Source organism: Antennarius striatus, chromosome 5 (assembly GCF_040054535.1).
Source record: "Antennarius striatus isolate MH-2024 chromosome 5, ASM4005453v1, whole genome shotgun sequence".
Classification (NCBI taxonomy): Eukaryota; Metazoa; Chordata; class Actinopteri; order Lophiiformes; family Antennariidae; genus Antennarius; species Antennarius striatus.
In genome coordinates, this window is record NC_090780.1 from 7,911,006 (window position 1) to 7,926,677 (window position 15,672).

Genomic DNA, 15,672 nt, shown 5'->3' on the forward strand with positions numbered 1-15,672 from the left:
AGGAACAAAGAGACAAATTCTTCTCACAGTATTTTTTTTTTATCAGTCACTTGACAAAAGTAAAAGGATGCATTAATTGTGCACAACCAAAAAATAAACCTCTTGCTCAAGCACAGTAAAGAAGAAACTGTTCGGCTGGAAGAAAATCAAGTAAAAACAAGGAAAACAAGCGGCTTTTGGTCCCGTTTGTGTTGAAGTGCTACAAATGATCAGGACAGAGTGCTGTAGAAAGTTAAAACTCAGACTTACATGGTCCTGCAGCATTGCCTTGCTTTAATTACGAAAATTAAAAAGCTAAACTTAAGTATTTACATGTTTGATCTCAGTGCATAATAGATGCTTCTTCTGTTTGTCTCTATCGAACCTGTTGAAGTCTGTATAGCAGACTCGCTAAGGGCGAAGCATGAACTGCTGAAGGAATGCTTGTGTTTAAATCTAGTCCTGACCGGGTCCAGAACCAGCACCTCCTCCATTAAAAGACAGACTCTGTTTGCAGACAGCCTGGAGCTGGACTGCCGGCTTTGCTGCTCATGTTAAGTTTCTGGTGACTAAACTGATCTCATCATCATTCATGTGACCATCAATGGTACTGGGTAATCTTGATGTTTGTACTTAAAAAAAAATGTTTTAGGAATGACCGACTGGAACATTTTTTTTTAACAATTTGTGAAAATATATACACATTAAGATGTTTTTTGTATGGAAATAAACGCATCAATAAAAACATCTGAGAAGCAGAGAAGAAATAGGTAATGTTGTCAATGAGAAGATGGGACTTTTCTGGCCACTTGTCTGTTTGATGCTTTCAGTGATCTGTAGGTGCTGATTTCAGGGAAGGTTCAGATATAAAAATACAAGAGACTACAAACAAAATTTTTTGGCATTGACAAACAGGTCAGAACAGAAGCTCGTCGAACAATCGGCGGGCTTTCTGTCTCATTCTTGGCTGTTTCCTCCATTGTTTTCTGTACATCACTTCTTCAAGAACTTCTGGCTTTCTGGCGGACGTGCTGGAAAGAGCGGGCGCCTACTTTCTGACGCGCTGCCTCGCCAGTCGCTTCATGAAGCAGCACGTTACTGTCGCGATGATAATGACGCCCACGAGCAAGGCAGTGGAGACTCCGATAACCAAAGGGAGGAGGAGGAGGTCAAAGGCTGGGGGACAAGAGAGACATGTAATCTTAGCTTCATTTAGTCTCAGTGCAAAAAGGGGTCTATTATCTGTGTTAAGAATTATTTAAACAATTGAAGTCCGTACTGTTAATACACTGTGACTGGATGGGATTAAAATGGATAAAAATAATCAATTAATAATCTCCTCTGGCAGACTCATGTCCACAGTCCTTTTAGTCAAGCTATTATTTAGCCATTTTTACTTTTATATCATAATCGATCAAGAAAACCATCGACAGAAAATTAATCAGAAGATTGTTTCAGCCCATTAAACATCTGATAAGTTAATGTATTGCTTAGCTTTGTTTGCAATGAACAGAAGACTGACTATCTCTGGGGTTTATAGCTAAGATGATTAATCAAAACTATAATCGGGGAATTCATTGATAATTAAAACGGCTATTAGTGTCAGCTCTGCTTGTAAGTAAGTAAAGCTTGATCTGGAGCCAAAAGAAGAAAGTCCTACAGAATTTAATCGCAGCTACATGGGGCCTTAACAAGTGCCACGAGGTGAAAATCTACCTATTCAGGATGTAATTACAGAGGAGCTGTGATCAATAACCAACAAGGGGAGGATGAAGAGAAAAATCAATGTACTTAAAATGTGTAGACACCCCTCTAGGTCAAGAGTAAACTCTGGAAAGATGCACACACTACCTTCATCCTGTGATTGATGAACACCTGATTGATGGATAAATATCCATTGAAATAGTTTATCCCCCCCTTAAAGCCCGACAGCTCACCCGGCTGCTGTGCTGAGCAGCTTTCAGATCACTAAAAGAACCTCGTCTGTTTATTTATTACTTGTCATCAATATAACGGTGTGAGCAGCTCACCTCTGGCGTACAGGTAAACCGTTACGGTGTTGGACTCGGCTCTGGCCCCGGTGTTGTACCAGCCTCCATGTGGGTCCTGACCCCACGCCTCAGCATGACACGCGTACAGGCCCTGATCCTCCATCGTAGCCGCGTGGACCCTCAGCCTGTAGCTGACGGCAGACAGCCGGTCGACGCTAACCTCGCTACTGTTGGCGTAGACCTTTGCTACGCCGTCATGCATGATCGCAGCAACAAGCTCAGGGTTTTCCCTGACGGGGGCGTCTGTCGGACTGACGTCGGGTGCTGGATTCTTCTTGATATTTGGGATTGGCCACCGCAGCCACTGCACCTGTGCCTGGGTAGGGCCTGTGGTTGTGATGGTGGCGTTGCAGATCAGGACGATGGTGTTCCCTCTTTTTAACAAGGGGCCTCGAGGGAGACGAGCCGCAGCTGAAACCAACACGTCTGTGGATGGAAGCGGAAACTGAATATACTGTATGTAGGCATCGCTGAAGAAAGATGAAATATATGAACATCATCTGCGGTCAATCAGATGCTCCCAAAACTGCAGCATCTCTCACCTTTGGTCTTGAGGTTGACTGTGACTCCATCAGACCTCTGGGTAAGCGTTGCAGGAACGGAGGGGCCGGGGTTTCTTCTTCCAGCGTAAACGCTTACCACACACCGATACACCCCTGAGTCCAAGGGGCGGGCTGAGAACAGCTTCAGGGAGTATCTGCCCTCCGCCACTTTCTCCAGAGAGCCCGCACTAGACCGGCTGAGGTCGTCCCCCCAGCTTACAACGCCATCTGGGCTCATCCGGGCCATCTCCACCTTCACATAAAACACACACGTTTTTGTTTACTACAAGCACTTATAATGAAGTTGTGAATGCTTGATGTTATAGCAGCTGTGTCCTAAAGCGCTCCATAGCTCAGCGGATTGATGATATTAATGAAACATTCATATGAGTGAAAATATAACATCAGGTGTTTCACTTATTCACTTAAATGTCATTTTTCAGCGCTCGGCCTGCAGCACATGAACGCAACACACATTAAAATAACACAATCAATCAACAATTTGAAGTGAATGACCAGAAACAATAATGTAACTTGACATAAATGCCATATTTGTGAGTGTGATGGATTAGCTATTCGTCTCTGTACCTCAATCAACCTACATGTAAGATTTATTATAGAAAGAATCTTTTAGTACATAAGCAGAAAACTGACATCCTGTCAACTGAATCTCACACTGCAGACTTTAAGTCATAAAAAAAGGAAAACAACATTGTTTTTAATAGATTTAAATTCAAACTATATATCGCTATTTTTAAATAAAAAAAATATTACTTCCCTCTTTTTTTTATGTGTTAAAGAAAGAAGTGATTCATTCACTTCAGTTGTGCTGTCCAGATGAAAACACACTGACTCCTCTACATTATCCTCCTATGCAATCTGCAAGCGGAAGCCATGTAAATTTTTCTTTTTACAAAGTCCAAGGTGAGGATAAAGACAAATACCTCAACGCCCCCAATTCCAGCCACATCGCTGCTCACAGACCCTCTCCTCATCCACTGGACCAGCAGGCCTGAACTGACTTCAGACGGAAGCCCCGATACCTCACAGGTCAGGACTAGAGGGGAGCCGACCTGCAGGGTCACCTCGCCTCTGGGCGAGGATGTTACACTCAGAGACTCGGCTGGGAAATGGAAAAGAAGAACAGAGGTACTCTGGTAAGTGAAAGCAAATCCTCCCTTTGTGGGAAAACCTCTAACAAGCACTTGAAGTGTAATGACAAACATCGCACAGGAGTGATTATCCTTTCTGTTAGCGAGGCATCCTCTCTTGTGCATCATATATTTAATGGACGAGAAAAAGTGGATTAACAGGGCTCACGTCCCATCACAAGCATTTTGTACGACTGATGCATGACAGAAACTCTAGGGCCGCATTCAAAGACACCGATGAAGCATTACTGGATAGAAGAAGATATACACACTGGTCCAGTGTGTGAGCCTCAAGTATTGCTTATGTGAACATAAAGCTGTTCAATAACACACACATTATTTTTATACACAAAAGGAGACAGATCAGAATGTGGTGTTATCCAAAGACCAGAAAACACAAAGACAAAACAGCTAATTAATAATCCTGCTGGAGCTAAAGAGAATAAGGCTTCAAGTTTACTTACATCACTTCAAAAGTTTAGTTTGTTAAAATTTAGTTTAACTACTTTAAAACAAATATTCTAAAAAATCAGGCAGCTACAAAAACTGATCAAGTTGAAACTCTGCTGGGGATGTAGCTCAGTGGAACACCGCATGCTTCACATTTTTGTCGCCCCAGCATCTGCAGCCCTACGGGGACACAATCCAGTGTCAACTGTAGGAAGGACTGCCAAACAAATATGAATGTCCATCTACAATAGTAAAAGAATGACATGCTGTGGAAACCCCTAACGGGACAAGCACAAAGGAGGTTATGTGGTTTGAAAAACTAATATTCTTACCCAAGTGAAGATAGCTGTGAAAAATCAATAATCATTGGCATATTAGTCTGACAGACAGTCATCTCTTTCCATACAGGAAACTAAGGTGGTGGAAAAGATTAATACTTAATATCTAAAAAAGCTCTGCAGAGCTGAACAGTCCCATTCCAGTCAGTTATTGATCCAACAAACAAGCTAAGGAGTAGACGACAGCCATATATCCACTATCAGCTGACCAATCTGTCAGTAGGTCTGGAAGTAACACACATCCAACCTGGTGATACATAATATCACTACAGGTTGAGGCAGGCTGGTGCTGCTGGGAAAGAATGAAGAGTCCTCATCTGACATGTAGAAACCAAACATCAGTTTCTCTATTTGTGTCTGTTGTTTCGTAACCAGACCAGCCAGCTCCGTTTTACCACCTTGTGCAATATGTGTACATCAACCTAACCTGGGAGTTTCCCACATGATGCCACAAACAAAAGCCCCGTTTCAGCGTTTCACCAACCTAGCTGCCGAACAGTCAGGTTCCCAATGTCCATCGTCCTCTGTGCGATCTTCTGCCACGATCGATCGCGGTCCCGTATCCACTGGGAGGCCTCGCAGTAATACGAGCCGCTGTCGTCCGGCTGAACCGCCTTCATCTTCATCACGTACACGGCCAATCCGGTGTCCTGGTTCCTCTTCTCCAGGGTGATCTCTCCGTCATCATACCTCTTCTTGAAGGAGCGTCCAGGAACGACCCCCAGCATGTTGTCAATGGCGATGATCTCTTTAGCCGTGTTGACCTCGGCTCCCGTTACACTATCCAAACCCTCTCTGTCGCTGCGCTTCCCGAACGTGATGGACACATGGGTGAGCTCTTCTGATTGGATGCCGGCAGAGCAGGTCAGAGTTAGCTCAGCCCCCTCTGGTACAGGCTGGCCGGTGAGTGTGCGGGAATAGCTGATTTGGAGAGTGTCTGGGATCACTGGGAGGACAGATACAGACAATTACATTACATCAGCGGGCTACAAGAGCCAGATGGCAGGGGGAAAAATAAGTCGAATCTAATATGTATGACCTGCATCTGTTTGTTTAGACGTTTCTATGTTTAGAACAATAAATCATTCACTGAGGCTGCTGAGGGAAAATGAACGCCGTCACCACCCCTGGCTCTGGGCTTTACTGAGAACGGAGGATTAGTTGACTGATATAAAGATAACACCCTTCAGTATCAAAACCAAAACCCAGTATCCCCCCTCACATTTAACCTCAGTAAGACTCAGTAAGAACATGAATGTGGTAAAAATATTTTTGATTGGTTGAGCAGAGAAACAAGAAGCATGACAGTGGAACACACCCTCCAGATGGTAAATTTCAATATAATGGCTAAGGGTTAGAACCAAGTGAAACACAGAATGGCTTATCAGTGAATGATATCAGGCTTCTGGATTATGAAAACTTATATAAACTTGTATATATAAGTCTTACAGCAGAGATAAAGAGCTATATCTCATTGAATCCTCCTCCTGCAATACATTTAATTAAGACAAGAAGCTGATGCTCGAAGACGCTGAATGCTGCTGGAGCCGTAAAAGAGCTTAAATTCTATCGACCTAAGCCGGGCTCACGTGAGCTCAGGAGAAGCAGCTGTGTAGCATAAATAAAACGACAGGCCGCTATAAATATTATCCTGCTTCTCACTGAGAAATCCACAAACAGATGAAGAGTTGAATGAGGAAATGTTTAGAAAGTGGGAATGAGGAAATGTTTGGGAAGCTGTGACCAACACTATTTATCCCTGACAGCTATTGATTTAATACCTAGTACATTTGGGGTGGTGGTAGCTCAAGTCACATGTCTGAACAGCTTTGGGGCGACTCTGACATCCAAGAGCCAATCAGAAGTACAGATGTTCGGAGTCAGTTTCTGACAGCTGACATTTTCATTTTTACCAGAGTAGGACAGAAGTGGAGGCTGATCCTGTTGTGTTTTTAGACTTGATCCAATCAGACTTCTGGGATATTTTACAATCATCAGCCTTCAGTTTTATTCAGTATTATTTCTGCATTAACTGCATTTCTATTTTCAGTTGTTATAAGAGGGGATATTAGTATTTAACACATTTTTCAATACTGATCTGATTCCATCTGCATAACTCGATCATTGCTTCTTTCTCCTTTAATTTATTTTACTATTTTTATTTACGTTCTGTCTTTTATATTTTACATTTTGTCTTGATATTTTCTATCTTTCTTTCCATGAATAACCAAAATAACTAAATAATTAACAGACTACAATGCATCTTGTAAGTCCTGTTGTCTGAAACATAATTAAACATATTTCTTGGCGATATAGTGAGTTTTAGATATCCTACCTTTGACATGCACTGTTGCGCTGTAGTTGCCCTGGAAGGTGGTGTCCGTGCTCGGCGTATAGCACTCAAACTTCCCCTGATCTTCAGCTCGAAGCCTCTGGATGATCAGCCGGACCTTGTCCCCAGAGTCCCTCTCTACCCTCACCTCCCCATTCCTCACCCGGGGCAGATAGGGGGCATAAGGAAAGCCCTTGTCTCTGGTGGACACAACTCCCATTTGCCTCCCTCCAGCATTATCCTTGTAAAGGAACCACTCAAAATCCTGCGTACGTGGCCCTTCAAAACCCGACACGACACAGGGCAGGGAGAGGGGGAACCCTGCAACGCGGTAGAGGGGTCCAGGGGGAAGGGTTACATCACGACACACAGCATACTGGAACACTGTCGATGAAAATGGAGAGAGAGCAGAAAAAAGCAGTTATGGGTGAGCAGGAGAGACAACAAACAGAGGTACATCACAGCAAGCTTGTTGGATGGACTCACCGATCAATACTGTGAACTGATGACCGACTAACAGGGGATCAATACGTTACATAGGTTAGGGTAATAAATAGGCCTGGCTCCCTCTGAATACAACAAGCTCAATAAATGAATGACACTTTTTATATTAGAGGGCTTCCTTCAGCTCATTAGTTCATTTCAAAGCAGGATTCACTGCAGGAAAAATGGATTCCATTCTTCGACTCAGTCTGGTTGGCTGAAGCAAGCTTACTTACATGAGTCACAGGCAAAGAGAAACACAATGGATTAAAATGCCTATTGATCATTTAAATACTAAATGAATCAGCCTCATCACATGCCAGGAAATACTGATAACAGTGAAAATAACTGCTTTTTTGTTTGACCAAAAATCCAAAAAGTCATTCCTACCTGAACAAAGTCAACATTCACACTAATTGGAAGATGGACAAGTTTGGCAATTTCACTCCAAAAAAAAGGCTTTGACAAATTATATTAAATGCTGTTTCAGTTTTAGTCCAGGACTAAATTATTAATACATTAACACATTTCAAAAATCGTTTCCAGTTCTGGAGACCTGATCTTGAGCAGAACATCTGCCGTTTCGTCCATCTGGCCTTCCAGAGGTGCAGCAGGTTCGCTGCTCTTCATTAATGGGTCTCCATGAAGCAGGTCTGAGCATCGTTCTGAGCAGCTGGTGTGTTATTCTATTCACAAAATATTTTGCTGATGACTTATTGTACATTTAATGTGCAAAGCAAGAAAGCCCAAAGGTCTCTGACAGCACTGTTTTGGAATGAAGCAAACCTGATATCTCCAAACTGCATATCACACTGAAACGGGGTGAATCGACTTCCCTCAGGCCACAATGAAATCTAAATGCACTCTGTGGCCTCACTGTTTAAGAGGAGCCCACAGATTTCCTCATTACGCGCATAAATATTCAGTTTGACGGCCTTGGCGGCGAGAGCAGCCGGCTTCAGGTTAAAACATTATTTTTTCACTCGTTTTCTGTCTGCATAGTCTTGAACTGTAAGATAGCAAAGGGGTTATCAACATACAAGATCTGTCTTTCAGCCGCAGGCACTCCCCATTCCAAAAGAAACTCTAATGATAAGGACAGCGAAAAATATTCCCAGGCTGATAGGGAGAATTCAAAGGTGATATTAGAGGTAAATTTAACATTTTATAAACAATCACGTCTTTGGGCTCCGAGACCAACACCTACGTCTTATCTACAGGTTACATTTTCACAAACAAGAAAAAAGGCAACTGATAACCGACCCAAATGCAAATATGGAGCAACAACAAAACATGAACATAAGAACACAGTTAATAACACTTTATATCACATAAAGATCCTCATGCAAATCAATACTGACTTGAAGAGTTCTGATACCAGTATTGCAAATATTGATATTCTATATTTGGAGTTGTGTCCCCATCTCTCAAACAAACACAACATGCATTTCCTACACAGACTTGCTGGATGTGGTGACCCGCTTCACCAGCTTTCTTTTTAACTGTTTGTTTTATCTGTCAGACAGAAAACCAATGCCCACAACTGATTAACTAGAGGATGAGTTCCTCTTCCTCTACGGCACACATCTGAGTTTAACACCCTTCCAGCAAATGCACTGATTCTGTGGCCACTCCTGTTACATGGAGGCCAAATACTGTAGTGCTGTTATTAGCATGTAAGTGCTTCCTGTTTGGACGTACAGTCATTAAGAACCACATTGGATGGACGTACAGTCATTAAGAACCACATTGGATTTAACTTGAAGCAACTACACAGTTGTTTTAAGGGTAGGTCATTAACGGGACCTTCTACAAATGACGAATCAGGAGGGAAAAATTCATCGGTTTATTTGGTGGTTGGACAAAATATCCTGCTGATATGCGGAATCACAGACCAGAGGTGTACATCTACGGGTGTGTGTGGGGGGGGGTGAATAAACACGTAAACACAGTCCATCAATGCACAGGGTGTCTGTGCATTGATGGACAGGAAACACTGGACTTCATCAGATATTTATTCAGGTTTAGTTGTAGAGGATAGCCAACCAGAGGAGTCCCTGAAGACGATTATTGTTAAAGGAAAAGCACAAGTTTGTCGTGAAGGTATTGAAAAAGGCTGGGAAATAAACACATCATCACAAAATGCTCGTGGAACGTGATTAAGCTCACGTTACATTCAGCAAACGAACATCCACAAAGCGAAACTGAACACAAGATCAACACCAACCAGGATTTACGTCACCTGAGGCTGATGACAACCTGAACAACCAGAAATACAAGATGGGCGCGCTGTGACGCTCCCCACCCGTAACGGTGAGTCACACCCTAACACAGCCGGAGTTCTCTCATGGTCCCGCCGTAGTCCAATAACAACACGTCCATGGATGATGACATGGGAGACTAGAGGGAGGCTTAAGAGGATCAAGTCCTAATTAACATCGGGCTCAGAGTGATAGGGTTGAGGGACAATTGTCAATAATGTCTGGATTAGACATTCAGCAGAGTGATTCTGTCCAATAAAGGCCTTCGACATTATCATTATCAATAATACTGAACGCAGGGAGGGGCACTCTACAGCGTCAGATATTCAGTGTTACCTTAAGGTGACCCACACTGTTAGACTTAGTGTTTCAGGAAAATCGGGAATGACTGAATTTAGAGGTTGCTGTTTCTCACCAGACAGGAAGTGTGTGAAACACTGTAATCTAGAAGGGAACAAAAATTTGTCCATCAGATGAATATAAAGTACAGTATGCGAGGTGATGTTCTTCAGTGAAACAAAAGTACTTTCATCTCGTACTTCAGAGCATCAGTTACAGTTACGAGTAAACTGACTGAATCCTCGTTGTATACTAAGTTTAATGGAACAAGTTAAAGGAAACGAGCAACAAGCACATAAGAAGAACAGTTTAAACATCTCGGGACAGAAGATGCTCTAGTGGTTTACTCCCTAAATATGACACAAACGACTTCTTTTTTTGCTGATTATTACAGACTCGAAATGATTCAACCCCTTCATAACAAAAACCTCTATGGACTCTCATCCATTCCTCGTCGACAAAGACTTGCTGTTCTGAAATATTCATAAAATGGGTTTTCTATGGAACTTAAGTCAGGCAACTAGAGACCACCCCAGAATAATCCAGTCTCTCTTTTGAAGTCTTGGTGGACTCGGATGTGAGTTTAGGATCACCTTCCTTTTTTGAATGTCCAAACTTCATCTCAGTCACATTCTCTTCTAGGATATCCTGATGCTTGACAGGATCCATCTAACTCTCAACGGGCTGAAGGCTTCCAATGGTCAAGAACAGAGAAGCAGCAGCGGGTCGACTCTGATCCGTACCTCACAGCTCATTCTTCCTCCTCAGGAAACACACTACAGCTCTGTTTCCACGGGAGAGCGTCCAAAATACTGTGGCTCATCTAGATGGTTTAGATCTACTTGAGAAAACCATTCTTGTTGTTTTGGGTCGGCAGTGGTGAACGTTTTGGATTTTTAATTAACCTGAGGCCAGTCTGTGACAGCTGATTTTCACTTGTGTGCTTTCATGAGGGACACTCATGTGATCACCTCCATGTTCATCAGGAAGTTGGATGACTTCAGCAGTTAATTAAGTGTATTTTGTGTTGAATGTAGAAATTAATTGAATTGTTTGATAACTGCACACAGTAATATAATATTTTACCAAAAAAAAAAGAACCTGACGAACCCTAAAGGTTTCATAACACAATGTGACAGAGCCCTTCAGAAACGGCGGCAGCGATCATGAAATGACGCTGCGCGCTGGAAATGAATGGAAACGAGCTCAAACGCGTCCGTGTGACAGATGGCGAGGCGCTCATCCACGGCTCCCACGGAACACACTCACCCCACTGGAGAAGCGCAAACAGCGTCGTTTTCATGGAAGCCATCGAGGTCTTCATCTTCCTCCGCGCTGTCCTGCTGGATTAGAGTGATTACGATCGGCCTCTCTGTTTTCCGATCGCTTATCGCCGATCATAGTTCAACAATAGAGGAAACGTCTGCAAACAAACCCGCAGACACAACCGGATTATTTTGGGGGGAAAGGAATCACATTATGCAACAGTCGTCTGATTACACAGAGGTTAGTTAGTGCCACCGACCTGGCTGCTGCCTGTCACAAGTGTTCGCCCACAGCTGTGGACTGACTCACCTTCTTCGTGCACACGCGCGTTCCCGTCCACGCACACCACTGCCGTGAATTCCAGGTCGGGTTCGGATCACAGCGCCTCCGCAGACACGCCGTCCAGTCCGGCCATGAAACGCTCAGCATCACGGGGGGTTGGTGTGAACCAGTGTGTATGTCTGTGATGAGAGGGGAGGAGCCTGTATGCAAATACCGCCCAGAGAAGAAGTCCAGCTGGTGCCATTGGTCAGAACGCGACGGTGACATTTTTAACCAATAATAATAAAGGAGATGCGCCAATGCAACAATCCACCGCCAGGGGGCGGCAGGGATAAACACGAGGGCCGCTCTGGGTGAGAGTGATGGGTACTGGTGGGGGGGCATCAAAGAACACTTTAATACACCCAATCCTTATTCAAACTAAAACTCAGATACTTCTGCCATGGAGCAGTTTATATAGTGTTAACAATCTTTATAATTGGCTGGATTCAGATTTGTACTAAATCGCACAAACACAGATACAAACCCCCTAACAATTCCTGGTTTTTCCATCAAGATTAATGTATTATTCCATATAATATTCTATTGTGATTTGTATATTATTTCCAGAGAAATTAACGAAAATGCAAATTGTGTCCCACACCTACTGTATATTCCCACCAAGCTTTTCAAAATCTAGTCAAATAAATGAACTAACCGAGAACAAACACAGGAGCAGAAACCAAAACCTCGGCAGAAACAATGAAAGTATCAATTCAACATAATTCAAAACATCCCTAAACATACAAATCTTGTTCTCAAAACCACATTGATGGATTGGATCGTTACATTGCCTGTAATGTAATGTAATATATCCTGTTTAAGGTTTTTTTCAATTTTTTCTTATGAAGAATTTTTCCAGTCAATAAAAACCCAAAACATGTAATTGTTTGGTTTGTCAGGAAAAAAATCATTTAGCATTCTAAATGTACTGGACAGGAATCCAATGTAAATTGGAATCTGTTGAAAGCAGCAGCAGCCAAACAAAAGCATTTTGTATTACATGTTGATAAATGATTGCTTTAGTTGTAAGGGGATGTAGTGGTTAGAACTACTATCTCACTGCAAGAGATCCTGGGTTGAGGTCAGATAAAAGATGTTTAAGTTTTAAATCAGTTTTAAACATGTCAGCACCAAACATCAGCCAAACTCACAAGAAAAGATTCGTTCAAAATTATACCTCATATAAATTTAATGTAAAATAGTTCATTGCATACTTTAATCCAGTAGCACTGCGCTGTTGTACATGTTTTAAGCCTACAAACCCAATAAAAGATGACATAGTTGTGTTTCTATTGGTTTTTGTCTTACACTCAGTCATTTTTACACTGAATTATCTTTTTAGAATTGCAGGTCTTATTTAGGTAAACTTTAACCCTTAGATCACACTTTAGTGTTTTTTGTCTGACTTTAGTCTTGAAGTTGTAAAAAGTAGTTCAGAGGGAGCTGAGTTGCTGTTTGGCAGCTTCTGAATCTATGATTTTACTTTGTCCTTTCTGTTTGACAGATATTATCCCAAAATCCTGAGTATAAATGCTTTTTTTTCTCAACAGCGCAGCAGCACAGGTGATTGGCTGAATAACCTAAATGGGGAATAAATTAAACAGATTTGGAATTATGGAAAAATGCACCACCCAAATGCACCACCCAAATCCACCACCCAAATCCACCACCTAAAACAAATCTATTTACAGACAGTCAGTGTTAAACCCCATTGTTTCCTGTGAGATAATGAAGCCTACGGGTCATGTTAGTGAAGTCAAAGAGGGGAGTAGGAATATCTGAGGAATACTGTACCGTCCTCACAGCTATTCCAACTCCTGAAATTCCTAGTTGGGAAAAAGAAGGAGGTAACTGGAAAGCAAGGAAGAAGGAATAATAATTGATTTCTTCATTCATTCATTTTCTAACCCCTTCATCCACTGTCATAGGTTGCTGGAGCCAATCCCAGTTGGCTAGGGTGTGAGGCGGGGGACTCTCCTGGCAGGATGCCAGTACGTTGTGGAGACACACAGAGACACAGACAAAGACACACGCACACACTCACACCTACGGTCAATTTGGGACCAGCCAATTAACCTGAAGTGCATGTTTTTGGAGGTGGGAGGAAGCCGGAGAACATGGGGAGAACATGCAAACTCCATACAGAGTGGGACTCGAACCCGGATCCGCCTCGCTGTGCGGCAACAGCGCTGCCTGCTGTGCCACAGTGCCACCCAAGAATAGTAATACCTGATAAAGTGAAAGTAATTTAGTTTTAACAAGCTTTGAAGGCTGGTCATCAGACTCTGCAGCAGTCCTTTTCTTGATCTGCCACCAGAAAAGAAGTTGGAGTGAGAGGAGGAAGACACAGAGAAGAAGGGGTTGTGACAGGGGGTAGGAGTTAGCAGAGGGACAGTGGCCATGTAGGAGGAGGGGTGGTGGTGGTGGAGAGAAATACAGAGATGGAGGAGGAGGAGGAGGAGGATGAGGACAAGGATGAGGAAGAGCACAAGGAGGACACAGGGAAAAAGGGGTTGTGACAGGGGGTAGGAGTCAGCAGTGGGACGGGAGGAACAAATGGAGACAAATAGAGAGTTGGAGTGGGAGGTGGATGTGGAGGAAGAAGAGGAGGTCGAGGATGAAGAGAAAGAGGACACAGGGAAGAAGGAGCTCTGACAGCAGGTAGAAATTCACGGTTGGAGAAAGTGCCTGTAGGAGGATGGGTGGGAAGGAATGGAGACAGATAGAGAAGGTGAGGAGGGGGAGGAGGGGGAGGAGGGGGAGGAGGACGCAGCTCATTCTGGGGGACTTGAGCAGTTGTAGACTGAAGAGTTTGTTAGCATCACTCCAACAGTGGACCTGGTTCACAAAGCAGGTTTAGTGGAAAACCTGGGTGAGTGAACACTGAAGTCAGGGAAAACTAGGGTTTTCGGTTTCACAAAGGGAGGTAACTTAACCCAGAGTTAGAACAGTAACCCTGACCAGTTTCATGAAGCAAGGTAAACTGAACCTTTGGGTTTGTTACCGCAGTAACAGACTTCTGAAGCTAACCTGGTCAGGAGCAGGTTTTATTCCACTAACCCAGGGTTTCTTCTGACTCCGCCCCCTTTCACCTCAGCTTGCGCGGCTTCATTTCCTAGTTCTGGCGGAGAGTTTTACCAACATTCGGTTTAATAAATTTCTCCGCATTTCAGAGGCAAACATGGAAATGTCTGTTTGATGAGGATCCCGTTTGTGAAGATTCTGAATTCCTTCACAGAGAATTAAATATTTTTGTATCGCGTTCAGATGTCCCATCATATCCAGACAGTTCTCTATATGATCGGTACCGGTTCACATCCCGATCCATCACACACAAACACACACACACACACGCACGGACGCACGCACGCTTGCACACATGCCCACACACACACGTTCGTTCATTTGTCCACCAAATATCTTGCGCAACTGTTGCAGATAGAAAGGTGAAACAAAAAGCAGATGACTGTACTTGAGCGGCAAAGGGGATGAAAGTGAGATGCTGACCTTGACCTTGAGAAAAATAGATCACAGTCAAATTTCAACTTTTGTACACTCAGGAACCGAATAGAAAGACGAAGGAGAAGGCCAGTGTGAGTAAGATCCTAGATCAAACCTTGTGCTTTGATCTAGTGCTTCAATCTACCTATGCACGAGCTTTGATCGATTGGTCTTACATACACTGGCCTTCTCTATATGTACTAGTCTATGCACTAGATTCTAGTGCATAGAGTGGATCAGAGTGGCAATCTTCTAGTGACTAGAAGATTTTTTGATTTTTTTTTGATTTTTGCAAAAACACTTTAATCACACTCAAACATTTTGCAATTTTACATTAGATGAAGCACTAAAGTGCTTCAGAAGAAGATTTTTTGGAAAAAAACTTCAATCACATTTAGAACATTTAGAACATTTTACAATTTTTCATTAGATGAAACTTCAAAAACACTAAACACCAATAAACAAAGGGAAATACAAAATAAAAATTAGTACATTATAGCAGGAAGTTTGCAAAAGTGAGGTGGTCATCAACGAAACTGTCTAGGACATTTTTGTAACACCAGGTGTTCCTAAAGTTATTCAGGTCTTTTGTCAATTTATAGAAACCAAATTCTAGTTTTAAGCGACATCTGATGTTACAGCAAAAAACAGTAGC

At 42.8% G+C, this 15,672-nt stretch overlaps 1 protein-coding gene across 1 annotated transcript; it reads right to left on the reverse strand.

Annotated features, from left to right (window-relative positions):
* Nucleotides 1-17: 17 nt before the first annotated feature.
* On the reverse strand, nucleotides 18-11,636 carry igsf8 (immunoglobulin superfamily, member 8). Its single transcript, XM_068315722.1, has 8 exons — nucleotides 11,502-11,636; nucleotides 11,196-11,349; nucleotides 6,847-7,227; nucleotides 4,996-5,457; nucleotides 3,517-3,695; nucleotides 2,573-2,825; nucleotides 2,010-2,456; nucleotides 18-1,155 (listed from the first exon to the last, which is right to left on the reverse strand). The coding sequence occupies exons 2-8, from the start codon at nucleotides 11,248-11,250 to the stop codon at nucleotides 1,028-1,030; spliced, it is 1,905 nt and encodes a 634-aa protein (XP_068171823.1). The 5' UTR covers nucleotides 11,251-11,349; nucleotides 11,502-11,636; the 3' UTR covers nucleotides 18-1,027.
* Between the last annotated feature and the right edge of the window lie 4,036 nt (nucleotides 11,637-15,672).

What these genes read in the sequence shown, in the direction of transcription:
- igsf8 (XM_068315722.1), bottom strand. Translation starts at nt 11,250, where the DNA reads ATGAAGACCTCGATGGCTTCCATGAAAACGACGCTGTTTGCGCTTCTC. An exon ending in CCTGACTGTTCGGCAGCTAG is followed by an intron (nt 3,696 to 4,995) that starts GTTGGTGAAACG and finishes TCCATTTCCCAG; the next exon opens with CCGAGTCTCTGAGTGTAACA. An exon ending in GGTTTACCTGTACGCCAGAG is followed by an intron (nt 1,156 to 2,009) that starts GTGAGCTGCTCA and finishes CTTGTCCCCCAG; the next exon opens with CCTTTGACCTCCTCCTCCTC.